The sequence below is a fragment of the Tympanuchus pallidicinctus genome, unplaced genomic scaffold, assembly GCF_026119805.1.
Source record: "Tympanuchus pallidicinctus isolate F22 unplaced genomic scaffold, pur_lepc_1.0 scaffold7, whole genome shotgun sequence".
In the NCBI taxonomy this organism is placed as follows: Eukaryota; Metazoa; Chordata; class Aves; order Galliformes; family Phasianidae; genus Tympanuchus; species Tympanuchus pallidicinctus.
In genome coordinates this window covers 20,225,896-20,253,286 of record NW_026294791.1, presented here as the reverse complement: position 1 = coordinate 20,253,286, position 27,391 = coordinate 20,225,896, and the positions used below count along the sequence as shown (strand labels likewise).

Below are 27,391 nucleotides of genomic sequence, written 5' to 3'. Positions count from 1 at the left end.
CGATAGGACAAGCGGAAAAAGCCACAAACTATAGCATAGGAAGTTCCGCACAAATATGCGCAAGAACTTCTTTGTGATAAGGGTGACGGAGCACTGGAACAGGCTGCCCAGGGCGGTTGTGGAGTCTCCTTCTCTGGAGATGTTCAAGACCCACCTGGATGCCTACCTGTGCGACCCACTCTAGGAAGCATGCTTTGGCAGGGGGGTTGGACTCAATGGTCTCCACAGGTCCTACAGTTCTGTGATTCTATGATTCTGTGATTTATCTCTGACTGCCATTTCCATAGCTTAAACTACCTGCATAGGAACAGAAAGAAGATAATCAAAGAGAGGCAGAGTGAACAAACCTTGCCTACCTACTGATGTAAGCGCCTGTGTTGTCCAATATCAAATAAAATTAGCCTGTTGGATTTCAGGAAGCACAGTCAGGCTAAAGGGCACCATTCTTATCTGGTATTCCACCCAAAGGACAATGATTTCAATTTATAAAGATCATTAGTCAATGAAATATATATTTTAGAGAGTTTCTAGTAGGGAAGATTATTTTGGCAGTCACTGGAGTGTACCAGATGGTTCATTAACATAGACTAGACAAGTCAAAGGCTTTCAGAATCATTTAGAAAATGTCAAACAGAAACAAGAGCCCTGTCACTTTTTATTAGAATTAACTACATCATACCCTGGACACAGATTTCACCTTGGGTCAGAAAAATTAATACAGAATTATATGAATTGTGTAACATACTAGGTTAAAGATAGGGCTTCCTCTTGGGACTCATTTGCTAGCAATATATCATGGTCTTCTACTTTAGGAATCCTCAACCTTTCTTTTCGTAAGATATGAAAAGAGCTGACCTTGCTCAGACTCCATTGGTGTCTAATTGATTTGAGGTATATGCAGAATTTCAACAAGACACTCCGCTAAAGCTCTTTTGCGATCATTTTCCCAGGAAAGTTCGCAAAAGGGATCACTGAATATTCAGCAGCTTGTAGAGTATGCTTTTGTCAGGAGGAAAAAAAATACAAAGAACCCACAACATTTAGTGAAAAATTGCCCTAGTAAGCTGTAATTAAAATGCAACTCAATTGTTCTTACTTTTTTTTGTTGTTTTAATTATCATTCAGATGTCAAAAATCTAGAGAACTTCCAGCTTGTGGAGGGTGTTCAGGAACAAGTGAATGCTGCTCTGCTGGACTACACGATGTGTAATTACCCACAGCAAACAGACAAATTTGGGCAGCTTCTCCTGCGACTACCAGAAATCCGGGCCATCAGTATGCAGGCAGAAGAATACCTCTACTATAAACACCTGAACGGAGATGTTCCATGTAATAACCTTCTCATTGAGATGCTGCATGCAAAGAGAGCATAAATTATATCCGTTAGAGCTTCTGCTTTCAAGGAAAAGATATACTCTGAACTGCTCCAAGCAACACTAATTAAAATGTGGTTTTAAGACTTTGCAAAATGGTATAATAATCAAATACTAATAGTAAATAAGTGATGTATCAGGGTATTTGTATTGCAAACTGTGAATCATATGCTACACATCCCCAAAGGAATCTCTTTAGGACTTTATAAACTGGAGTGAAGTAAACTTAAAAAGTGGATACTATCACCAATGTCAACATGAATAACAACAGAATGATTCTTGTATATTTAACTTCTGATTGCCAATGCGAAGAAATTTAGGGGAAAACTGATCTGTATTGTTGAGCTAAGAGAGTGGGGAATTTGAGTGCACTAAATTCCTTCATTGTACAGCAGGACTTCTAGAACAGTTATAATAGATGCAAAGCTGCATCTATACCATCTTCTATCATTCTCCCAAGGACCCAACACTTCTTCTGTGATAAACGATGTGGCATCCATTTAACAGTCTGTACGAGAGAGTTGGCCTAGGCCACCTTCTAGGTAGTATGGCCACCACTTCCCTAGACGCTGGTTTTGACAGTCTCTCAGGCCTGCAGGTAGATAATATCAAGAGTCTGTTTTCAAGTTAGCTTGGCATTCTTACTATGTTACTATGTAAGTCTGTTTCATTACGTGTTCATGTTGTTAAACCAGGCAGTATCCTTCTTCTACTACTGTCACTGGCTGTCATTAAAAATCTAACATAAATACGCAACAACAAAAATTCAACTCAAATATATACTTCACTACTGCAGTGGCTAAAATACAGCTCTGCTATGTACTCATGGCCTTTTCCAAAAAAAAAGAAAAAAGAAAAAAAAAAGGAAGATACCCAAGCCACTAAAAGTGACAACTTCTTCAACAAACACTGTTGTTAAACGAAAATAAAATAAAAAAGAACAGAAATGCATTAAGCAATGCAAGAAAAGGCAAGTAAATTGTACACTTTTTTAACACAAAAAAGAAGAGTGATACTGCTTTGTCTATGTAGGCCAAAGTCTGCTGCAGAACAAATAGTGGAGAAGAACAAACAAATCTCTCACTGTCCAAATGAAGGTATCAGTATTAAAATGTAGTGCCACGGTTCTAAGTCTTGCCTTATTTCATTATCCTTAAAGGTAACTGTGCAGATGTGGATCAACATATATTTAAAAATAAAGTATTAGCCTCAAACATTAACAAAAAAATAGTGTTTACATTCTTTAGGTCCTGTGGGAAGAAAGAAAGAAAGAAAAAAAAAAAAAAAAAAAAAAACTGTGATAAAATTGCAAAGCAGTGATTTCCTTAATGTTGCTTTGAAATTGGTAATTATTTTACCAGTACTTAATTACTGTATGTCGTGAGACACTAAAATCAGTGGGGGGAGGGGACTTTAGTTGGACTTTAATTTTGAGATTATCAGCTGTACAATCACTTGTAGAAACTGTATAAAATCCTAATTCTTTGATTTTTTTGTTCATGAAGATTGCTGGCTTTTGAATAGTTTATTTATACTGTATATGATAGTTTCCACTGTAGACAATTATGATGCTAATTTATTGTTTGTTGGTTTCATCTTTATCTAAGATATAGCCAGAATGAAGAAGCCAAATATATGTGTTTACTGTAGCATGTCTTCAAGCTAGTGGAACATAGTTCAGGGACACACAAAGGTCTTCATAAGTTTAAATCATTCACTTGATTGTCTGTAAATCTTCATAATCTTAAATGTAGTTTATTTAAATCTATTGTAAATTATGTGAGTTGTAGCTTTTTCTGTTTCATGTGAACTTGAAAAGGTGCATTCTCTCATTTTTTTCCAACTATCCACACACTGTATACCAAAGACATTAATTATTTCATCTGCATTAGTTAACATGTTATTTTAATCACCTGTATTAATCAGCTGTATTCTGTCCATGCATAGGGTACAAACACAGCAAAGCCCGATGTCTGCACCTCCTAGATGCCTGCCTTGAATCACAGAATGCACACAGTGACATACTGGCCAAAAGCAAACCATATATACACCCCCATGGTCATCCCACACAGCAAGCATGGCAACGTTATTTTCCTAAGAGCATGCTCCGTCAAACTAAATTAACAGATAGTAAGATGCAGGTGGCAATTGACTGTGGCTGTGATATCTACATATCATGCGTATAGCTCAAAGTTTGGTCATACATTTCCTTTTTAAAAGAAAAACAAAGCATATTTCAAGTGTTTGCATTTTCTTTTTTTTTTTTTTCCCTTATTGAAATGCTACAGTGAATATCACTGAATATTGACATAAAAAGCTTTAAAAATGTTACTAGCTGTATTCGCAGCATGATAATCTACATGCAGGACAAAAGAATTTGAATAAGGATATAAGAGAGAAGATTTTTCGCATACAATTTAAACAATTGAAACAATTTCAGATAAACTACCATATATTTGCCTATATCTGTCATTCCAAGAATCCCACTTGATTGCTCAAAGTTTGCAAACAAACGAAAAAAAAAAAGAAAAAGAAAAAGAAAATAACCTAACCTCATGTTAATTGTTAACTACTTTGTAACCAGACATTTGCTTTTGACTGTCTTATTGATTACAGGACATATTAGTAAAAGCAGACTAAAATTCAAAGGTTTTGGCTTTGGCTGGTTTATTATAGTTGTTCTGTGTGTGTAAACAGACAATCTGTAAAGTCTGACTATTTGTACTACAGATGTTCTGCAGCTGCCTTGGATTTAAATCCATGCAACTCTTAGAATGTGCAGTGAGTTACTTGTTGAAGTTGAAGTTCTCTTACTGTATCAGTGAAATACATATTGTCACGTCAGTTCTTGCCAGAAGTTTCTCATCGCCAATGGATTTTTTTTCAGTATTTCAATAAATATTGATATGTTCATGCTGACTACTTTTAAATTGTCTTTATGCATTCCACATCATTCCACCAAAATGAAGCACTAGTCAAAATACAGTTTCCCAGAAGAGAAGAGTGAAATATAAAACACAGCAGAGTCCCCAGAAAAATAAACAAACTGATGCTAAGCGAAAAGGACAAACGTAGGGAACAGCACTTTCAAATGCTCAGACAGCAATGGTGAAATTGCATAGGCTGAAGCAAAATAAACCCAGCTAAACAAATCAGAAAAGCTGTGTTGACTCAAAAAGGAATTTACCAGCTAAAAACATTAATGCATTTCATCTCATTCTGCACAATTGATTTCATTCTAAACATTGTGCAAAAAGGGTTAAGCAGCCAAACAATCGGAGGAGAAAAATGACAGAACAAAAGAAAATCAGGCAACAGGATCCAGCAGAGCTCAGGTTAACCTCTCAGCAATGTAAATACAGCACAGGGCCAGGGGCAACTCCAGAGCTTCCAGCACAACTGCCAGCAGAGGCTGCCAAGGAGGCAGATGTTACAGCTACTAGAGACAAATATTCTCTTAAAGTTGCCCTCTGGCTCATTGCCATTTCAAGAGCAGGGGGTGAAGTGGTCCAACAGCTTGTCAGTAGCACCCTACTGTTCTGAGATCAAGTCCACTGCTTCCCCTAAGCTGTCTTGTAGCTGAAAAGGGACTGTTCTGCACAGTGCCAAGTGTTAATGCTTCAAGGGGAAGAAACAGGTCCATAATTAGTTATTTACAAATAATGTGTTTGAATGAAACAAAGCCATGTTAGTGTTGCAATAAAAACAGAGTCAAATAGAAAGGATACTTCTAACTGTTGGGAATCATAACTGAAAATTACAATATCTCATAAGATCCAAGTGAGGTCTCAGGATTAAAATCTCATCTAAGGAAAACATATTTATTTATATTATATATAGAAAGACTATATTTAGTATATGTACTACAGATTTAAATTATAAGGGAATTTATTTTTAACTGTGTTTGACACTGGTTTTGGAACAATCTGCTGTGTGTTTTTATTGGAAACATGGAAAGAGTGAGTTCAGTGTAACACAGGTCACCAGTACCATACTTCGTGATCTTGACAATTTCCTGGAATACTGAATAACACTTTTCATTAACCCTTAATATGAAGCCCACAGTCTAGATACGTGATAAAACTTCTAATGACACTCTTAGCTACTCCAGTACAGTTGCTATAATTTTCCCTGTGCAGATGCACTTGCTATAGATTGCAGTTCAGAGAATTAGATTAAACTACTAACAATACAAAAAAATTCCAGGTAAGTTTTAAGAGCACCAAATCTCACAGCTTTGTAACCCTGTGATGCTGGCATGAGAGTAAATACTTCTGTGCCCATCCCATATTCTCAGCTGCATATCAGCTTTTAGAGAAAAGATTCAGTTTCTAACAGCAGTTTGCCAACAATATGGAAAACTTTGCTAAATTATTAAAGGTAGAAGACGACCTAACCTCACTTCAAGCAGACATGCCTACCCTGATGTCAGTGGAACCAAGCTTGCTAGCAGCTGCATTACTTGGTAGTTTCAGCCCAGTCCAGCCCATGCCAATAGGACAAGACAAGGCTTTCCATCATCAAACGTTTTCCAAAGCCCCTATTTTTGCTCATCTGTGGGACAAAAGTCTTTCCAATTTATTTAAGCCTGGCATGCAAGATTAGACTCACACAATAATAGGTGAGCTTTTTCCATCACTCCAAGAAAGTGATGACCCCTGTTTCCTGAAATCACTCTAATGTCCTTTAGTCCTAGATTAACATTCAGTCTTATGGTAGTTTCCGCGCACACCCAGGAGGATAATTCACATGCAAAGTAAAGCAAAATGTGGATGGAATACAGACTCCTGATGGTGCCTATATTAACAATGGCTCAGCTGTAGTACTCTGCTCAGATCACTGGAGCCCAACCCTATTGCAGACCACAGGGCTTATAATACAGGCTGAAACAAACAGTAGGAAAACTTAGTGTTGTAGTCATCATTTGTCCTCTTAGATTTTGCTTTTCCTATGCTTTGGGATGAGTAAGTTCACTGTAAAATGGGGAAATGATTCTTGGTGTGAGATGCAGAATATAGAAACACTTCAGTAACACCAGTTGCTCATTGCATGTGCTGCTGCAGCTACACGAAGCTGTGTGATCCATGGTGTAACATCAAGTGCAATATCCCCAACCAAAAACTTCACAGAACAGGAGCTTCCCTGCAGGCATTTGTGTCAATCACACTATGACAGATATTACAGAACATTTGCTGGATACTATCACTGCTGACTGTCGGTTATACAGTAATATGGGGAGTCTGTATCAGAGGGAAAAAAGTATGTTTGCAAGACACTGTATGTACAACAAAACCTGCTGAAAGCCATTTAATAGCTACTGACATGCCTACAGATATGCACACGTGCCACAAACCACTTTTGGGAATTCCTCAAGAACACTCAAAAATCCAATTCTCTGGTTGCTGTCCAGGACGATTTGTGAGGCAGTGCTCCCCATGGGAATAGCTAGAGCTCTGCTTTGCAGTCTGCCTTTCCACTCGCGTAAGCAGAAACATGTTGGTGCAGAATAATACAAGAGAGGGGCATGCTCTTCTAAACAATACAACAGCATTTATAACATGTGCTACATCATATCTGTGGTACTCTTCACCACTTGATCTACACCTGCAAGTATCAAAAAGGGTAAGTTCTACAAAGTGCTTCCAAAAGCACATCACAGCTTTATGTAAGAAGAAGGTCTAGAAAAATGCCTGAGTTTGAATCCCACAGTAAGAAACACAGATGCCTATTATAATCAGTCCATATAGTAGAAAGCAAAAGAAATAACTGGGGGCAGGGGTGCTCCAGAAGAAAACATAAGAAGAACTAAGCACAAACGTAGAATATGCAAACTGATATTTCTGTTTCATAAATATTTCATGACTCACTTTTAATGTAAAAGAAAAAATAAATAAAATATGCTGGATTATTATCATCAATTGGAAGTATTAACAAGGCCTGAATAAATTATTATTTATATATTTTACAGACTTGCCACAGCAAGTGATGCTGTTTCTAATTTTCATTTAATTTTACAATTTTTATACGTTTCAGATAAAAATGACATGGAATAATTAGTTAAGAATGTTTAATCAATATATTAAACTCCTGCTGAGACAACTGAAGCTTATCACTGGAGTTTATTTTAATTTAAAACAAAACACTATAGCTCCTTCCCAAAATTTACACTGCTTGTTTTTCTTAGCAAATTCAGTGAAATGCTCTACAACAAATTCTTACTCTTTCAAATAAGACCTGTAGACAAGTTCCACACCACTTGGTTTTGCAATTATAGACCTCCCCTAGGTCTTACATGTCTTTGGAAACAGAACTGAAGCTGAGAGAGGTGCTGGCCCCAACACATTGGAGCTGAGCACATCTCGTGACTTTTGTTTCTCTGTATTAGTGTTTCTTCTCTGCTCATTTATGTTATTTAAAACCCACCTGATTCTTCCAGTGATGACATCATTACTCTTCATATGAGCTCTCACTGCCTTTCCACATTTTTCTTTCATTTCTGAAATTTCCCCGTTTAATTTTCTTTTTCTTTGTACCACAAAGAGAAAATCACAAGTCAACTTGACCCAATTGGTTCATATTTTGAGAAGAGTCATCTATACGTTTGAGGGTTGGAGGATGAAGGGAATAAAAACAGGAGTGTTGAGGATTTAGTAGTAAGTGTCTGCATGTTTAGAGGCAGCAGAGTGACCATAAATGTCAAAACAGGAAAACAACTGCTGAAACCTGGCCACACCAGGCTAAAGCAAGCCCAGCCAAAAGCAAGACAAGGTCACCAGTCAGCCCGCTATGTCTTAGCTTACAACAACCAGTTAAAACATCAACAGTCCTCACCAAACATTGTTTTCAGAATAAAAATAGGAAACATAAAAGAATTTTAGTTTAACAATAACACTAAAATATTCATAGTGGAATCTAAACAGAGAAGCAGCATCAGTGCTAGAATAAAATTATTTTAAGACAGTTTTGTTTTTTTTTTTTGCTCCAACAACACACATAGTAATATTCAACATAACCAAGAAACAGCCTTTGCCAAGAAGAGTAAAGGGAACAAAGTCTTCCTTTTTAAATTTGTTTGTATATCCAGCTTTGACATAGCCTTACCCCTTGAGCATCCTGCAAGGAAAAAAAAATAAAACTTCCCAAAAAGTGCCGTACTTTCCAGGGTGACAGAGTTAAGGCACTTTTGCAGGTCAGAAAAAGCTGCCTGATATCTCACCTGGTGTTCCAGAGCCCTTAGGAAGCCTGCCTGAACAGCATCAACCATGTCTCAGCACTGTTTTGTTCAAGAATGAACAACAAACACGCAACAGAGGTTGCTGCAGGCACAGCCTGAGCGCTGCCTATGTGGGGATACAGCACACTGGTGTCACAAGTGGTCAGCCTGTGAACAGAAGCAGAAGGAACATTTTGTGAGATCATCTAGCACTATATCCCCCTATCTACTACACAACCAATGTCCACCTTTCTAACATGAGAGTCGTGAAGAAAACAGCAGTATTTTACTAGCATATTTTCTAATATTTAGACCAAATGATTCATTAAAAGTTCACTGTACCAATGCCATAGTTTTACCCAGCTTATCTCTCCTCTCACCTCCCCTGTATTTACATTTTAGCTTTGTTTGGAGGTCAATTTCATGTGAACAACAACACACAGAAATAATATACACAAAGCATGAAAACAGCTCCAGAAAGGAAGCGATCACTTTAGGTTAATAAAATTGAGACCAAGGACACTAGAAAAACCCTGCTTTCTTCCTGGTAGCTACTTTATAGTTGTTTTCCTGGGGTTTTTTTAATGTTTCTCATGAAAACCATAATTAATAGAAAACAAACTAATATAATCCAGAAAAAAAAAAGGTCGTTTGTAGTTTAAGAAAGTATATTAGAATAAGCAAGTACACACATACTTCATGTAATTTAGAACAGATATAAAAGAGAAAAAAGTCTCAATCCTTAACTTTCTATTTAAAAATAAATATTCTTAAATGTGTACTATTCCCATAGGGCTGCCAGTCCTGAGCTACATGAGGTTCAGGTCTGTAGCAGAGCTGGTTTGAGCGATGCCTACTGGGATCCAGAGCAGCCAACGCTGGTATCCCTAAAACCCTCTGCAGTCACAAACTCCTCTGAAATCCTGGAAAATTCCCAGAGTATCATCTGTAACACACAGACAAGTCTGACCTACTTGCTACGCTATTCCAAAAACCTGATTATTTGTCATGGCAATATTTAAAACACAAGGACTAGTTTATAAATACCATTAGGATCTGAACTGTTACTGGCACATCCACTCTAGAGGTCAATGAGCACCTCAAGAGCACTCAGCCACTCCAAAGGGGCAAGTGGAGGCAGCAAACTTGACTGGTTGGATTTACCAGGCAGAAGGTAACTATTCAATATGTCTCTTGGCATACACATATAGGATGGTGTTCTACTGACAGGCTCCCCCTTCCCAAGGAAGGAAAAAGAGAGAGCTGAAGCATGAAGGAAATTTCCTGGGAGAACACATGAACGAGGCCAAATTCCTTTTTTTCCATTTCAGAGGATTTTTCTTCAAGTTATTTGATACCATTTCAATCATCTCTAAGTAGAAACTTCAACATTTTTCTTCTGGCAGCATTAGCCTCTCTCAGTCAATGTGCAGCCATCCCCACACTAAGTTACATGTTGCCCCCTTAGCTCATTATTTCCACTCTTTAATTGTTCTTTCAGCCTTCTGTAGTACTATTGTTATCCAAATCGTTTTGGTGGTGCTTTCCAAATATGGATGAGTAACAGTTCCTGCCCCTAAGAGTTTATTTTCATGAAATAAACCTTTGAAATTCTCCACCCAAAACAAAATACAACAATTGCAGCCGTCTTCAAAAGTTTTTAAAAATTCTGTTAATTCCCATTTCTGACATGAAGCCAAATACTCATCTTTTACGTGTGTAAAGATGAGAGGGGTCCTTTCCAAGTAACTCAGTTTGTATTGCAAAACAGATCTTTAGGATCTGAACTTCCCCAGAAATAAAGTCCTCGGTTTTAGATCTTTGTCACACCTCATTCACATACCTCAGAAACTGCCAGTCTCAGTATCTCAGCCTACCTGGTTCATGAGCAGAACTCACAAGGCACATCTGCGATATCCATAACTGAGACCTTGCTGAAGGAAGTATTCCTCCCTTTACTGATAGAACTGTTACAAGCTGGTAAAATTCACTGCACAGCTAAATGAGAATGGAACAACTAGGAGATGAGGTTTTAAAAGAAACCACACAAAGCCCCAGCAGAGATGTAAACAAAGTAATTCATTCCAATTAGAGAGAAAAGAGAAGCTGAAAATGATTGAGGGCAGTCAATTCACTTTATCCTAAGAGTTTATTTGCACAGCTCATTCACATAACATAGTTTATTTGGTTTCTGTTCATTCTAACACACTGCAGAATGTAAACACCACAAGATCATCAATCCAAGAATGTTTTTCTGCAAGAGCTAAAAGGGAAAGGGATCACATGGAATCATTAAGAAATAACTAAATAAGAGTGGGAAAAACTGCAGTGCAGAAACAATAGTCTCCAAGCCCAAAGCTTCACAGTTAGTTTAGGAATGGGTCTCATTCTGTATTTGCCAGTTGCACTCCTAAGCACAGAGATATGCATGGTGATACTCTGAAATACTCAGTTACTCACTGTAGTGTGATGGTTCTGCTCCAATTTTGTTAGAAACTCTATAAATCATTTTCAATTAGTAATAGTTGGTTACTATTGTATGAAAACTAAAAGGGGGATCACTTTTCAATTAGTTTATTTAAATGCCATTATTGCCATTAAAAAACAAGCAAAAAAAAAAACCAAACACCAGCACAAAAAATTCAGCCCAGTAAGAGCCACAAGCCTGTGTGCTTCTGAAGATGGTAGTGCTGGTGACTCAGCTCACACAAGCCATGATGAAATAACTGCTATGACAGATGGTGAGGGACCCACGGGGCAGCTTGGGAGCACAAGACTGGCTCCTGCCCATGCTGCTGAGTGCCCTAAGTGGTCTCAAAGCTCCTGCAGAAGATAACACAGCCTACAAATCAGAGTCTTCACCCAGGAATCGCTAGGTTATTCCACTATAGCAGTGACACAGACCACAGGAATAGAAGGGACAAGAGTGAATCGAGGAAAATGGCTAGCAAGAGAACACAGCAAATTATAGAATATGCAGAGAGAACAAGAGGGGACCCAGAGAAACGTGTTCTCAAGGGTGAATCAATGTTTTGACTGAAATACATTAATTTCTTATCTCATTCACATTATAAAACATCTCTCTGGAGCACAATGACCTTTGATTATTACAGGTAGGTTTAGAGGCACTGGTTCTCCTGATTTGTTTTGTCTGCTGCTTAATTTCTTCAAAGTTACACAAAAAAAAAGCATACTCCAGTCAGGGGAGAACATTTTCACAGCTTATGACACGCAGGAAGTTTTACTGCCGAGTTTTCAAAGGCACTTAGCCCACCATGCGGATACTCAGTCTATTGGGTCGCTGAACTGTAATAAAAGACATCATTAAATGAAACATTTGATGGAGGTACTTGGCTCATTGGGTCAGTGGTTTTAGTTATAAGAAACTCCTTGTGAAGCTAATAGAGAAAAAAATTAGCCATTTTGATTTCCAAGACCAGCCTCTCTTTTTAAAGAGGGATACACAGCAGTTCCTAGTAATACACATAGTAACCACAGATATTTTCAAGGACACTACATGCTGCCACCAGCAGTTTAACAATACTGATGTAAATGGTATGCACAACCAGCACTGACATCAATAAATTGATGCTGAAGAGCTTGCTGAAACCCCACATCATACTATGATGGGAGTTCTGGTGTTTCTCATGATTCTCTTCTCCAAATCCTCCAAAATCTGGCTCACAAGAAAGCCAGACAAATCTACTGAAAAACCATCGGTTACATATTTCTTCCCAAAGACATGATTCAATAGCCCCTGTAAAGTTATCAGAGATCTGTTCCTTTTGTTCTTCCTCTAACCTTCTTACCATTCATTTCTTACTTATCTGCCTTCACAAGTGCACCACAAATTCTCAAGCCTAGCCCAGATCTAACTTGGTCCTCCACATCATCATTTGAAATGAAAACACCTTACAGACACACACCACAATAGATAAGATGACAGTTCTGATCTAAAACACAGGAGTGTGGTAAGTACTATAATTCAGAATCGGTTGGCCAGTGGACAAGTCTCAGGTATTTCTACTAAAGGTGTGTCTCCAAGCAAGTGGGCTTAAAAACCACCAATCTCTGTTCTGTTGTCCACCTCCCTGCCCTGATGCATCCCCTCTGGCCAGCACTGAGCTGCCTCCTCCAGGACTGTCTGGCACAGAGCTGCTGCCAAGAGCTGCGGGTGGAAGGAAGTCACCACACAACAAACATCTCAGGTGGCTCACTGGAAACATTTGGCATGTGAAAGCAGAGTAAGAAGCCTTTTACTTTTTTACAGTGTTAAAGTAGATGTGTTCACAACATAGTAACTCCAGCTGTAGGAGAAAAGACAGGGCCCTGGAATACAACTTCCAACTTTCCTTCAAGAGAGCAAACTACTCTGGAGAAAACATCACTAATAAATTTTGTCCTGCACTTCATAGTTCAACTACCTAGTTCAAGCTACAAGTAAGAAAGAGCCTCCTTTCTTCTTTGACACTACTGAGGATTTTCTTAGGAAAGTGGCAAGAGACAGGCAAACTACAGGATCACCAAGGAGGAAATCACATGCGCTGCACCTTCATGGCTTCCTCAAAGAAGATGCTCAGTTTCAGAGGGAACACCTCTGAACATACCAGTACAGAGCAGACATATGACTGATGCTATGTAGTTCAGTAAAGCACAAAGCAACAGAGCATAGCTTTTACAGTCCAAAATTTTTTTTTTATTTTTTTTTTTTTTCCCCTCTCCTCCACTCCAAGACTGAATTTCAAGCTTTCAGAACAGCACACTCACACTCCAGCTCGGCTGATGCACCATAGTTCATCAAGAGTGAAAAAAGGAGCATTCCATTTCAAGACATTTCTATGTGGTTTTCTATCAACTTACCTTAGCAGTGTTTATTTTCAGGACAGAGATCACAGCATGCATGTCTACAACTGGGAGGTAGAATCATTGATATTATCTTCATGACTGCTAAAAAGAAAAAATAAAATTTTATCCACTGTGCAGGAAGCTGGATTTTATCACCAGTATGACAAAGCCCTGACCTGGCTGAATATCTAGCTATTAGCACAAAATAAATTTGAAAAAGTTTAATGCTTAATAAAAGTATATATAACAACACAACAGTGTTCTTGACTCTATCTATTACAGTCTGCACAAAATGATTATTAGCTACTTTGCCTCTTGGTCTCTCAGGCTCTAATCCTTTCATTCTTATGCCATCTCCCTAACTTTAATCGGGAAACAAAGCAACAGGAAAAAGAAAACAGATAATCACAAAACAGCTTTCTGAGAATACATTTACCTGTCTTCTCCAAGCCTGGTATCACATTACCAAACAATCATTAAAATAATTAGGTCTAATGGCACATTACAAATGATTTCCTGAAGACTAAAAATAGTTCTATGAAATACACTGCTATACTGGAGGAAGTTGGGCATTGCTTTCTAAACAATTCATTACTTATTATACATAAATTCTGATCTCCAAACACAAACAGCTTTTGCTATCCTTTACAACAACCATCCCAAAAGAAACAGGATTGTGGAAGCAAACCTTTACTAAGCCTCAGGCAGGCACCGAGATGCCGAGCTCCTGCATCATGCAAGCTGGGTCCCAGAGGCTGTCTGTCACTTGATATTAGTCTACATCAAACTGTGACACACACACAGCTACACACACAGTAGCCTCTCCCAAACGTGTGCAGTGATCAGAGACCAGCAAGGCAACATCTGCGAGGTCTAGGAACTGCTTCTTGTCACAAACTGTGCCAAACTGTCAAATTGCCTGTGACCTATCACAGCTACCACTTGCCACACTGCTTGAGTTGCCAGCAAAGTCGATGGGACAGAAGCCACAGTGACTGAAGAAATCACTGGAAGAAGAAATTGCTTGTTTTTTTCTCTCTTTACACTTCAGTATCAGCAGCAGTATTGCAAATCCAAAGAAATATTTTCCCACTATTATTAGCAGAGAATACCTATTGCTTCCCAAAAAAATACAAACAAGTCTGTTTTTCTGCTACAAAGAAACCTACATTTAAATTCTATTTCTGCATAAGCAAGGTGGGTGTGAGTCTTGAGCACCATCCAAAGCACCTTCCCATTTCTGAGGCTGGAACACACCAGTGGCACTCCAATTTCAAAAAATTCAGGAGACCAAAGGTAGGAAAACAAAAGTCTACTTTAAACATCACTTTCCTCACCCTTTTATAGGATCACACTTACCTTCCTGTGATTTTCTTCAAGCTTTTCATCCAGATTTTTAATAAATAGAAGTAACCTTTCACAGAAGCTAAGGCTACACCAGCACGACCAAAAAGCAGCTCCAGGACTTTCCAGTCTCAGTTTTCCTGCTGCAAAATACTGTTCTGTTGGCTTGAAGATGCAAATCTACACAGATAGATCTATCTTAACATCCCTGGTTAGTAGCACCAACTGTAAGACGTCTCATCACAGGATGCTCAAGGAACACCAAGTAACTTCACATTTTCTGATAATTTTATACAAGAGGAGCGACCTGATCATAAGTTAAGCATGGCAATAACTACGAAGGCTGCTCTGAAAGTAATGCCTCCTATTACATTACGACTAAAATATCAGAGGTAGATGTTGGTGGTATAGCAGTAGAGGTTGAACCTTCCCCAAGTATTCCTTACATTTTTGTGCCATGTCACAGATGGCAGCAGATGGGCAGTCTGATACCAAAGTTCATATGAAGCAAAGGTGCATCACTGAATTCTTCCATGAAAAGAAAATGGCAGCCATTGACATTCATTGATGCTTACTGATTGTTGATTGTTGAGTCCAAGCAGTGGATGGTAGCACAGTAAGGTGGTGGGTGGTGTGTTTCAGCAATGGCAAAAGAGACATGAAAGACAGACTATGTTCTGGATGGTGATTGTTATGAGTGTGGTATGTTCATTACTAGCAAAAATGCACAGCTAATGGTGGTGACTATGTTGAAAAAATAGTGTTTTGTAGCTGAGAAATTGCTCTATCAAATAACATTATTGTGCTCTTTATCTCTGTTGTAGTTTCTCAAGAAAAAATAGGAGGCATTACTTTCAGAGCAATGCATGTATTATGGAGATTATTACCAGGAAACATACAAAAGAAAAAATTAAAATGGTAACCCACTAAGCATGATGACTGCGTTAGAGTGCAGAAGCTAGCACATTCCAACACCACTGCCTTCCTTGGGCTAAGTCTGAGGTTGCTGCAGCTGCAATCTGAGCTGTTTTACTGCACTCAGTCAACTGAAAATTATTTGGGAACAGGAATCTTCTGCATATGAGTATGTGAACTACATCATCATTTCTGTAGTCACCTTGCTAACAGTGAGCAACTCTTCAAAATTAAGGTACGGCCTTAACTCTGGATACTTGAGGATTTTCTCGTCTGGTTGGGCTTTTTGAATGGCAGGAAGGAAGTTGGGGGCCATTGAAGAGAGGACGTTTCAGCACCATCCATCTCTTCCCCACTTATCTTAACAATATCAACGCCATCTAGTGGTCAATATAGCAGGATGTAAAAAACTGGGCAAATTTGCACATTGTTCTGGCTAATAACTCTCAGGAAGCAACTTGAGAAATGCAGCTTTTTATATGCCTGCCAACACAGAGAGCAAAAGAGCAATTTATACTGAAGTTCTCAGTACCCAGAAATGCTCTTGAAAGCACTTCTCAATGTGTTCAAAGTACAGGATTTTACATATGCCTCTGCAACCTTCCGCAAAGGAAAAAAAATCAACACATGGGCAAATCTTGCTCAACAAAAAAAGTAGTGGCAAAACTGAGATAATAACACTAAACAGCAATATTTAAACTTATCATTGCAAGACTAGTGCATTTATGACCTAGATTGTCAACACAACCTAGGCTGTGCAATGAAGGACATATGTCCAGTCAACAACACCCACAACATCCATTCAATTATACTGCATTTGCATAAGGCAAGAAAGTTCAGAAGGATAAATACACACTTAACACATACAGACATTTTGTTAGAAAGCAGTGTGTAAGATCAGTATCCATCATCATCATATCAGTACTTAATGCATGCTGTAGTATCTTTTGGTCAAATTCGATATCCAGCTTAGGGCAAAGGGTTTTTCAGTTTGGTTCAGAATGCTTTCCCAAAGTTTGTCCAAAACTAGATATGTCAGAAACTGTGGTAAAAACAAGTTTTGAAAGATGCTCAGTGCTAACCAGATCTCTTATGCTCCTTTCTGAAAACAAAAGTGGCTGACATACACAACAAATGCTAGCAAATAAAAGTCAAGGCAAAAGAGTTTTTATGTCTGCATAAAATCTATCCAGCCTCATTTTCCCAGAAAATATGTTAGCAAAGTACAAGGTGGAGGATAAGGTGCAAAAAGTACTCTGAGAAGAATCATATCAGCACATTTTGGGAAATGCTGAACTTGTTCCTGTATTACAGCATGTATCACATTACTCTTCAAAAGGAAATGAAAACTTGTTATTGGTTCTAATAAAGGCAATTTCTCTTCCCCTCAGCAAAGCTTCTGTACATCTTTCAGACAGAAATCTTTCAAGCACAGCTCCCACCTCAATTTTGGTCCCATCTAGCTCAATCCTCTCTACAGAGGCTTCCAGTTTTCTAAGATTCCTAGACTGCTCTTGCACATGCACAATTTTTTTTAAATTTCACTGTACTTTCAAATACAGAAATACTTGCTGTCTTCTACCTTATACACACAGATGCTTGTGCACTAACCCAAACAGTTTGTAATGTTTTGAGTAATGCATCAAAAGAGCAATGGCACCTTAACGATATATTACATTAATACATCATCAAAGCTATGGCACTCTTATGATATATTAGATTAATACATCATAGCGATGCCATGTCTTGGACAATGTATTACTCCAAAACACAGCAACAGCCAGAAAGCTCTCAAAATAAGTTTTGTGTTTTTCGAACTTATTTACATCCTATGAGTCTGGACTATTTTTTTAATTTCTCAGAAATAATGGTGTTCACAAGGGGCAGAAGCCTGCAGCTACTCACTCCTGTCAATATTCCCAAGAAACCATTTCACAGTCTACCACCTAAGACACTCTTGTACACACACAAGAAAGACGCTTTGGTGACTAAATTAGCAAAGCCAGCTTTCCCCTGCTACAAGAATTTATCTAGTACTTCACCTAAATCTGGTGGCATTTACCCAGACCCTTTGTTACAGTTACAGCATGCAGCATGACTGAGATTCTATGTATACAATGCAGTGTTTCAGGAAAAACATAGGTCCTCAGCATAGCTTCAGGAAGAAGTGGTCAGATCACAGTATGGATCACTGTGTTGGAGCATGCAAAGCCGGAGCAGCCAAGGCTGATATGCGCCTGTTCTGACCTGAGCCCTGTGTGTAGTGCTGGGGCAGGGACACTGCCCATCACGGGACTGGAGCCAGTGAGGGCAGTAACACTTATCACCTCTTTCGTAAAACGTCACCCTTTGGTTTCTGTGATAGCAAAGGACTGCATTGCATTCTACTTTTTACACAGACTATGGCCTTCCCTGGATGTTTTTTTGCATTAGTGCCAAAAACATGCCAAGTACAGTCTGACCAGTACTTTTGTGTGTCTACAAAGCAAATCAGGTTATGTGTGCACGCAAGATCTTGGAAGGGATATTTTGCACAAGTTCAAAGACAAAAAGCAGAACACCTCCTGGAAAGTAGCAGAAAAGAACGTACAGAAGTGAAAACAAAGTTCCTGCAGCAAAATAAAGATGAAAAGGAGAAAACAAAATTACCATCTCAAAACCAGAATGACAAGAAAAGAAGAACACAAAGAAAAATCCTCGCACAAATCCAAGGTGAAAGAAACAGGATTTTCCGCCATGCCGACTATGTGGGAAGGCGCAAATAAAAATTACTGAGAACTGCCTGGCTGTTCTTTGGGGCCTCACGAAGAGGTGAAAGTTTAAAAGGTTAATCCAAAATTACTTTTATGGCCACAATGTAAATCTTTCCTCCTATTATTTATTCATAAATTACTCATTAATTTCACTTAAAGCACTTCAAACACAATTACGCAGGTGCTCCAATTCTTGCAGAGAACAATAGCGGCGGTGCAAAGCGCCCAGCTGCGCTCCCTCCCGGCCCGGCTCCGCCCTGGAGGCTCCACACAAGCTACAGCCGAGCCGAGCCCTCCGCCTTCTCACTTACCTGCTTCCTGAGGGCCCGGCTCCTCCCAGGCAGCAGGTACGAAAAGATTTAACTTCAAAGCGTTTCGCTGAAGCTCCCGCGAATGTTCGGGCGCCTTCCCCGCGCCCGCCACGGGCACCTGTCCGACCGCCCGCTGGGGGTGCAGCTGCATGGGGCAGCTCGGCCTCCCCGCGTCCTGCCGCACAGCACGGGCTTGCGCCGCCGGGAGGTGAGGGCACGTGCCGGCACCTCAGCAGCCTTAGGGCCGCCTGCTTTACCTGCAAGAGACGCTGTTTTCCCTCTGTGACACATTACCTCTGTGTTTGAAGTAAAACCATCTTGTTTATTGCACAGGATAAGGTGCATCATTACCAAGCCACATTTAAGCCATTCTCTATTAAAGTACACTTGTTCATATTCCTGTAATTTGCAGGCAAATGCAAGTCTAGATTCTACTTTTATCTCCCTATGTTTCAATACACTAATATTCCTCCATTCCTTTGGTATATAACATTGCACGTTCTCCCATAGCTCTGAATCCTACGGAAGCACAGCATACAAGTAGTTGTGGCATTACTGCAGGAGGATAAACTGCACAGACACAGCTCAACATCAGAAGTCTTGACAGAGATGGAAAAAAATAACAGGTTTAGATAATAATAAAACGTAGCCAAGAATACAGAAAAGAGTTCCAGAGGGATTTGGGGAAATGTACAGAGCACCTTCGGGAGTGCAGAATAGAAAAGGAAAATAATCTATCTTCAGCTCCTACCCTGTTCAGTAGCTTAGCCCTCAGTAAGCAACGTGCATCCAAGGGCAGGGTGACACCCCAGGGCCCTGAGCTTCCACCAGCACCCAAAGAGCAGAGCTGGGGGGAAGGCAGAGAGCAGAGGCCAGCCCCTGTGCTGCCCACATCCACCAGTGAGATGGCAACAGGAGCCTCTCTTGCCTCCCCTTCCTGCCTCCCAGCTCAGAGGATGCTTTTTGCTTGATGAGCCACCTTGACTTGCTGACACAGCAAAAGTATCACCCTCTCCAGTGATGATTTTTGAAAACCTCTAACCAGCTCCTAATCCCAATACCTCTATCAGAATGGATGCTAATAGAAACATCATCAAGACATGAGTGAATGAAATAACAGAATAGGTCGTATGTCTGAAGTACTAATAAATATCATTCTTAAGTAGCAATAGACTTTGTGCAGAGATCTAGAGCCTGAAGCACATTTTGGATAAATTAACTTACTGTAATTCTAAGATACTAATTATAAAATATCAGCACCTAAACCATTGCTGTACTGTCTTTATGAAATCCAGGTACTAAGAGAAGAGTTTAAGGGAGAAAATGGAAATTATCATTTCACTTGAACTATAATTCAAAAAAAAAAAAAAAAAAAAAGAATAGTCACAAAACTGCACAGTATACAGGATCCCTAAGTTTGATAGATGAACAGAAAAATGCCATGAAGTTTTTAGCCTATAAACCTAAATGTCAATCCAAACGCAGAAATCAGTTCTGCACAGCAAGAGTGAGAGCAGAAATAAGATCAGGAGAAGATGCAATGTAAGGATCCTGAAGAGCCCCCCAGCCAGTGCTGGGTTCATACTTCACTCTTAGGGCAGATCACTCTGGGATGTAGTTGGGATGTAGTTGCTGTACTGAAGCAACACATAAAGTAAATGGAGAATTTGTTTTCCTGTTTTTCACCTATACGTCAACAGCGATGATCATAATAGAGAGGAACACACAGGAAACTGTGTGCCATTCCAAAAAGAGCACGATTCTTACTGGTGACACTCTGGGACGTTCCCATACATTAAGGAGTATTCAGATGTCTTTGGTGTCAACAGTAAACAATGAACTAGCTAAGGGACTTCAGTGGAGCTATAGAGAATGTTTTCCAGAGGGTTTTAAATCTAAAACATCCTTTGGTAATTACTAAACCCAGGTTCCAATGGCTCACAATGCTCCCTCCCTCTGAGTACAGCCACACAGAGCTCTGGAGTTCAGCACAGAGAGCAAAACCAAACAGCGCACTTGTCAGCACTGGGAAGAGCGTACAAAGCACAGGAGGAAAGAATAACACACCTTCTGTTTCTGAAAAGGAAAACGAGGGCAGACAGGCACAGACACCTCAAACATCCTATTTCTGTCAGGTCCCCAGGACTTGCACCCACACAACACTGCTGGAAGTTGGGGCTGTAAAGCACCCCACGTGGAGCAGTGCTTGCCCTCAAGGCAGCCCCTCCTCAAGGGGAACAGTCACTGTATCTGTAGCAACACCCTGCTCCTCCGTAGCCTGCAACCTTGGGGAACAAAGGAAAGCCATGAAAAGGCATTGCTACTGCTCAGATCAACCTTCAGCTGCCCATGGCCACAGGAACAGCAGCAGCGCTGTGCAGCAGTGAGGCTTCGCCAAGGACTGACATGGAACAGGGGATGGGGGAGAACCCTCAAGCCCTTGGAAGAGCTACTGGGACTTTCTGCAGAGATATTTTCTGCATTGTAACTGATGAACCACTCTACCTTTCGCCTGACCAGTCTCTGAAAGCTGCCTAACCCCTGCTGTAACCAGCCCAAGGAACCTGTTAGAGAGCTGTATTGTGGATTTGTTACACCATGCTTAAATACCATAGCATTGCTTGAGCCTCACCATTCATTACATGTTAGTAAATATTCAGGGGAAAATGGGCAAAAAACGAAGCAGCCTACTCACATGTAAATCTGAGGTTTCCTATTCTGGAAATTATTCTGGAGCATTTTCCTGAGATGCTTTCTGGAGGAATAGAGGGACTAAAACAGTTGTTATGTGCAAGCCATCTGTAAAAATTAGACACACAAGGAAAATCAGAACACAAACAAGGAGAGGCGTGCAGTATTAGAAATATTATCTGAAATCCAAGGTTCAAAGTGATTAGACAAAAAAAAATATTAATCCTCCATATAATTCAACTTGTACTTAAATTCCTCTGGTATCAGCTCTGCCCACCAAGTCTTGTTCAGATCACTACAGGAATTTATTGCAAATTTTGCAGGGCTTTTGACCTGTATCATCTTATTAAACTTTTATGAAAAATCAATGGAGTTCAATCATGTTATGAGCTGTTCTTCACACACCTGTCAGTGGCAAATGAAGAAATCTCTTTTTCCCAATGTCTAGAGTGAAGACATTAAATTGGATACAAGTCTCTGACCATACATCCGTGGTGCGGATGAGCTTGGAATAAACATTGAAGAAAATAAAATAAATGCAACTTTGGTGAAAACGAGGTGAACAACTAATGGTTTTTGAAGATGGGAGGATAACAACTGACATGCATGTAAAATTAAATAATTTTATCAAATAAATGTTTAAAATAGATGACCTAAGATTCTTTGTTTTGATTCAAGAAGAAGTAGGCAACTTCATCACACAACCACATTACTAGAATCACACCAGGAGAAAAACATACTTTCCCCTTTTCTTTTTTAGTAAGTCCATGTTTAACAGCACAAGCAGGACTTCAGGGCATATTTGGGCAATAAAGAGTTGTTAGTGCTCCTGTCTGAGACTCTGCACAATAAAGCAGTCTTCCTCTAGCACACACTGTGGCTTTGCTTGGGAGCAGCAGTGCAGGACAGTTCAGACAACTCAGGGTAGGATAAGAGGGTAAGATGGACCTCACCTACCGAGGGGATTGACAGCACATCCAGACAGCCCAACGTCACCTGTGCCTGCCTGATGAGTCCCATCAATGCCAAAACTGTGCTGCAAAAATGAATAAATAAACCAACTGCCTTCCTGAATAAACTATCACACCTTGAGTATGGAGTCTGGGCTGCTTGGCCACTGTTTGCCAGTTTACTGCTTTTTTACCCATTTTATGGGCACAGAGACATTGCTAGTAGTATAACACTGTCTTTTAATGGCAGACACTGAAACAACCAGAAGCCATATTCTGTAGAAACTCTCCTGGGTAAGCATCAATAAGCTCCCGTATTTTGAACAAGCACTGCAGAACCAATTAAGCTTCAACAGAGAAGATAGTGTCTCTTGTTTGTTCTATTTCTTTATTTTCCTTACCTATTGTTTTGTTTTTAATTTCCGTGAGTAAGCTGTATTGGTATCCTGCTGGCTTCCTGCTAGCCACAGGAGAAGGAAGGGGAATTTTTGCAATAATTTAAAAATACACTGAAAGTATGGAAAGGTTAAGAATTCAGATATAAAATGAAACTAAACAAAGGCAAAGCAAATTGACAAAGTTAGCCCCTAATCTAATCACCAAAATAATGAAAATTCTACAAAAAGCCTAGAAAAACTGGGTATGGATTAAAAAATATGGCCATGTCATTTTATTTTTTTAATAAAGCAAAATCTGTGGCAGTCTCCAACAAGCCATCCCAAGGTGCAGAACAGTAAGACCAATACTGAAGCTGTTTGAGGGTGTTCAGAGGGCCACAAGGTGCTCAGAGGGCTGCAGCATGAAGGAAGTCTGAAGGAGCTGGGCTTCTTTAGCCTGGAAAAGAGAAGCTTCTGGGGAGACCTCACTGCAGCCTTCCAGCACTCGAAGGGAGCTTACAAGAAGGAGGGAAATTGACTTTTTTTTTTTTTAACACAGGCTGATAGCGATAGAACAAAAGGAAAATGGTTTTAAACTGTAAGAAGGGAGACTTAGATTATCTACCAGGAGGAAGTTTTTTTTCCTCAGAGGCTGGTAAGGTACTGGAAGAGGTTGCCCAGAGAAGCTGTGGATGCCCCACCTCTGGAGGTGAGTTGGACGGGATCCTGGGTAGCCTGATCTAAAGGACGGCAACCCTGCCCGTGGCAGAGGAGTTGGAACTAAATAATCTTTAAGGTCCCTTCCAAACCAAGGCATTCTAATATTCTGTGATGCTGATTCTAATCACATTTCTCAACTACAGTACAATGAAAATGGAAAAGTAATCTTTTGAAATTAATTGCAACTTTTTTTTTTTTTTTTCTTAAACATCTGGCCAAATCCACAAGCTTCTTGCTTTTATGCCAGCCAGCTTTTTTTCCAGCAAAAAGGCAGTTGATATGTTTCTTGTACACAAACTGTGTTTTGCTATAAATGATATTAAAAAAAAAATTAGAAGTGACAATCATAAGATGAAAACAAATCACATTTTGAAATTTTTAAAGTTCCAAAATATTTCACACCATTTCACCTCCAAAATAAAGGAAGAAATTAGGGTTAGATTTGTATTAGTTACATTAAAGAAAACATCTGGAAAGTCTATTTACATGTATTATTCATTTAATTACAGCCTGAGACATTTCATGCTGCAAGCACAGCTTGGCAGAGACATGTAGGTTTACCCAAGTAGTGAACCAGGGCCAGTAGGCCAACTATGACTAGCAACAGCCTGAACCTAGGGTGCTTTACACAAAGCAATGCTTTTTGCTGTATTAATCTGCTGTCTTGTATTTTTTTGCTTAAAACTTCAGCGCCTTAAAACTCAAGACATGAAGAAATGTAAGAAACTGAAGACACATTGGAATATAATGCAAAAAGGAACTGGTATCAGAGCTTTAACAAATGTTGAGTTCATTTTGTTGTTGCATCCTCTAAAGGGAATGCTGTTTTGCTGTCTTCAGCTTTGATTACTGTGGGGAAAAGCCCTAAATGGGATATGCTTTTGGCCTGATAGTCAAAACATGTGTGTTGATGCCTCTCACAATGTGAACACAGTCATCAAGGGAATTGCTTAGCCATTGTAATGTTAACTTGGGTACTGCAAAGTTGTTTTGTGATGTTGTGTTTACTGAAAAGACAATTGAGAAAAAAAGGTTTAAAATATTTTTTTTTGCTATTTCCATCAACTACTTCTATAATGCAAGAAGCAAACAATAAATGATAAAAATAGAAAATTATAGTCAAACAATACTCACTTTGCTCAAGATATAAATACTCTCATCAGCCATTATTTAGCAAAATTTATCAAGACAACGGGGAATGTCTGGAAAGAGGCTGTAGGCACCCTTTCGACCTAAAATAACATAGGAAATAAACTTGACTGCATTTAGTCATTAGTTTAACATCTATTAAAACCAAATTTCCAAACCCCAGCTCTACACTATCATTACATATAATCATCCCTCAGGAGAAAAAGAATTCATTCAGTTGTGTATATGAATGATATTTTCTGTAATGTCTTTTCCAAAACTGACTAGTGGCCTGGGGTGGTTTGTTTGCAGGTTGTTTTTTATTTTTGGCAGGGGAAGGGAAAGAGTTGAAAAGTGGGCAAAAGTTCAGAACATCAGTGTCAGGTGTGAAATTTGGATACATAAGTTTAAGGGATGAGTGTCTAAGCCTACCTGGGGGCTACGCCTGAAATCACCGGGGCTTAAGTCTCGAATAGTCCTAAACCATAAGTAGCACGGTCACTGCTGCATAACATGGTCTGTAAAATAACATGGTCTGTAACAATGAGATTTTTCTAACTCACGGTGGAAGTGCTAAATTAAAATCCATTAATCCTTGGCAAGCATTTAGGTACTATAGCAATATAAAACACATCCATAAGCAAAGATCGCTCTACTGAGTTTAATGATATTATTCCCAAACTATGAATGAGTGATCAAATGAAGAACTTCTGTTTTCATTAGGAGTGCTTAGATATTTTTGCTAGAATCTCTGTAAGTACCTCACAAGATATATTCTTTGACAGAGTCAATGACAAGAGGGTCATTAACTTTAAAGCTAGGCCAATTGACCCCTGAAATAATGCTGAATCCTGAGTATGATGAAAATATTACTTCTAATTCTGTTCCATTTGCAGAAAACTTCAGAACAATCTCTTTTTCTTCCCAATTATGCAGGCTCAACATACTGACTTTTTATTATAAATTGACTCTGCTCATGCCATACATCAGTTATTTTAAGGGATAAGCTACTGTTAGATTAATAAAATTTCTTCCCATTTCAGTTTTGTGCTGTTACAAATCAGTGCAGCTTGTAACACAGATCAGACTTCAAATTACAGTAAAGCAACAGAAAGGTGGATGTACAGAGGAATATACAGTTCCTTGGCAGTAATTTCATCATATAACAGTGACTTTTTTTGAAATTAAAACTCGATTAGCCATCTTCTTTCACAGACACTACTCACCTTTAGCTTTTAAGCCAGGCATGTAGGTAATCAACAGAAACTTCTTGCTACCTGTAAGAAAACCAATTAAATTTAGAAAAAACTTCAGTTTTTAAAAGAAAGGAATAAAATAGATAAAGCAGAACTCCAAAATAGGGCTCTGATAGGGCTAACCTGGCTATAATGTGAATTACTCATTGTAATCTGATTTAGGGGGAAAGGACAAAGCACAGCAAATTTTGTCAGGTATGTTTTGGTTTTAGTTCACATGGACAAGCAGAAAAAAAAGAAAAAAAAAAGGATGAATTAGAAACTAGACTGGTGAGTAACAAAAACAATATGTGAGGAATTTCATAATTGTACCAAGCAATCCTTCTGCTAAAAATATTGAATTAACCTTATGACAGATAGAAAAACATAAATTTTTAATATCCAAAAGGTTATTTTTAAATTACTAGACCAGGTTTTAATTACTGATAACCTCAGGTCAGATATACAATAGGCCAGGCCTCTGTGAAGCAGTAAACTTGGCATCAGTTCTCTACATTCAGGCAGAGTCTGATCAGATTTTGTTTTGCAACAGTCACTTAATTAGTAGTATCAGTAACCCTTACTACCTTAACATTATCTTCCTTTAGCCAATGATATCATTTTGCATGTGTTAAGTAAAACAGGAATTAACAAAATTCCAATGGCTTACTTAAATGGTAAATAACAAGCTGTTTTAAGGAAGAAATCTCCTAGGGAGTGCGGAAAAACCTGCAGCTGAAGGCAAGCGTGTCAGGATGTGTAACTCTGTGCAGGCATAAACAGGAAACGGAGCAGCTTGCATTTGGATTGACAATCTGGCTCCAAACGTCTCATCTACAGCGGGCACAATGCTTGAACCCTGTCAAACTTGAAAACTCTGGGTTTGTAACAGTTCTCTGCGCTGACACCTCTCAGGGCTCCCTCATATAAGTACAATCTTCTCCTCTTTATCATTCTTCACTATCAGGAAAGGTTTTGCTTAGTGAAACACTTAAAATTAATAACATCACTTCTGTGCCAAAACATTTTCTCGTACATCCACTTCCTATGGTTTTGGTAGTAAAAACCTTGGACCAGAAACATCAAAGATTAATCATTTTTAAATTGTGAATTATATTAATTTATTTTATTGTCACATTCTAACACAGCAGATGAACTTGCTGTACCTTCTGAAAAAAAATTGTCAAACGTCTAACAGAGCCAATAGTGTTCAACTCTACTTCTTCATATTTTTCTGATGCATTGACCCCATAGTAATTAAATATTTTGCAAGTATGCCGTGCAAAAGCTTAATGAGATGCTTCTAGAGTACATGTCCTGCAAGCTAAGTTCAACATAACCAAAGCAGTCTGTGTACTTTCTAGGTTCAAAGATTAATGGGATGTGAAAGGAGAGAAATAGTATGGACAAGGTGGATCATAGGCCCTTTGTGACAGATGTATCAGACCCTCTCCATTACAATCCCCAAAAAAGATTCTTCTGGGAGCCATTTCATCTCTGAAAATGTTGTGGGCATTGCAGAGCCCAAAGGAAACA

General features: G+C 39.1%; 1 protein-coding gene and 1 long non-coding RNA gene across 4 annotated transcripts in view; one reads left to right on the top strand and one right to left on the bottom strand.

Annotated features, from left to right (window-relative positions):
- NR5A2 (nuclear receptor subfamily 5 group A member 2) overlaps positions 1–4,286 on the top strand; it is an 87,003-nt gene extending 82,717 nt beyond the window's left edge. For all 3 annotated transcript variants that reach the window (XM_052666008.1, XM_052666007.1, XM_052666009.1), the window contains one exon: positions 1,126–4,286. In XM_052666008.1, coding sequence (XP_052521968.1) covers positions 1,126–1,373 — 248 coding nt within the window. In that variant the 3' untranslated portion in view covers positions 1,374–4,286. The remainder of the gene's footprint in view (positions 1–1,125) is intronic.
- Positions 4,287–21,393: 17,107 nt separating this feature from the next.
- LOC128072839 (uncharacterized) lies at positions 21,394–25,899 on the bottom strand. Its single transcript, XR_008202458.1, has 3 exons — positions 25,847–25,899; positions 24,627–24,724; positions 21,394–21,553 (listed from the first exon to the last, which is right to left on the bottom strand). It is a non-coding gene; the product is annotated as an uncharacterized LOC128072839 (long non-coding RNA).
- Positions 25,900–27,391: the final 1,492 nt, after the last annotated feature.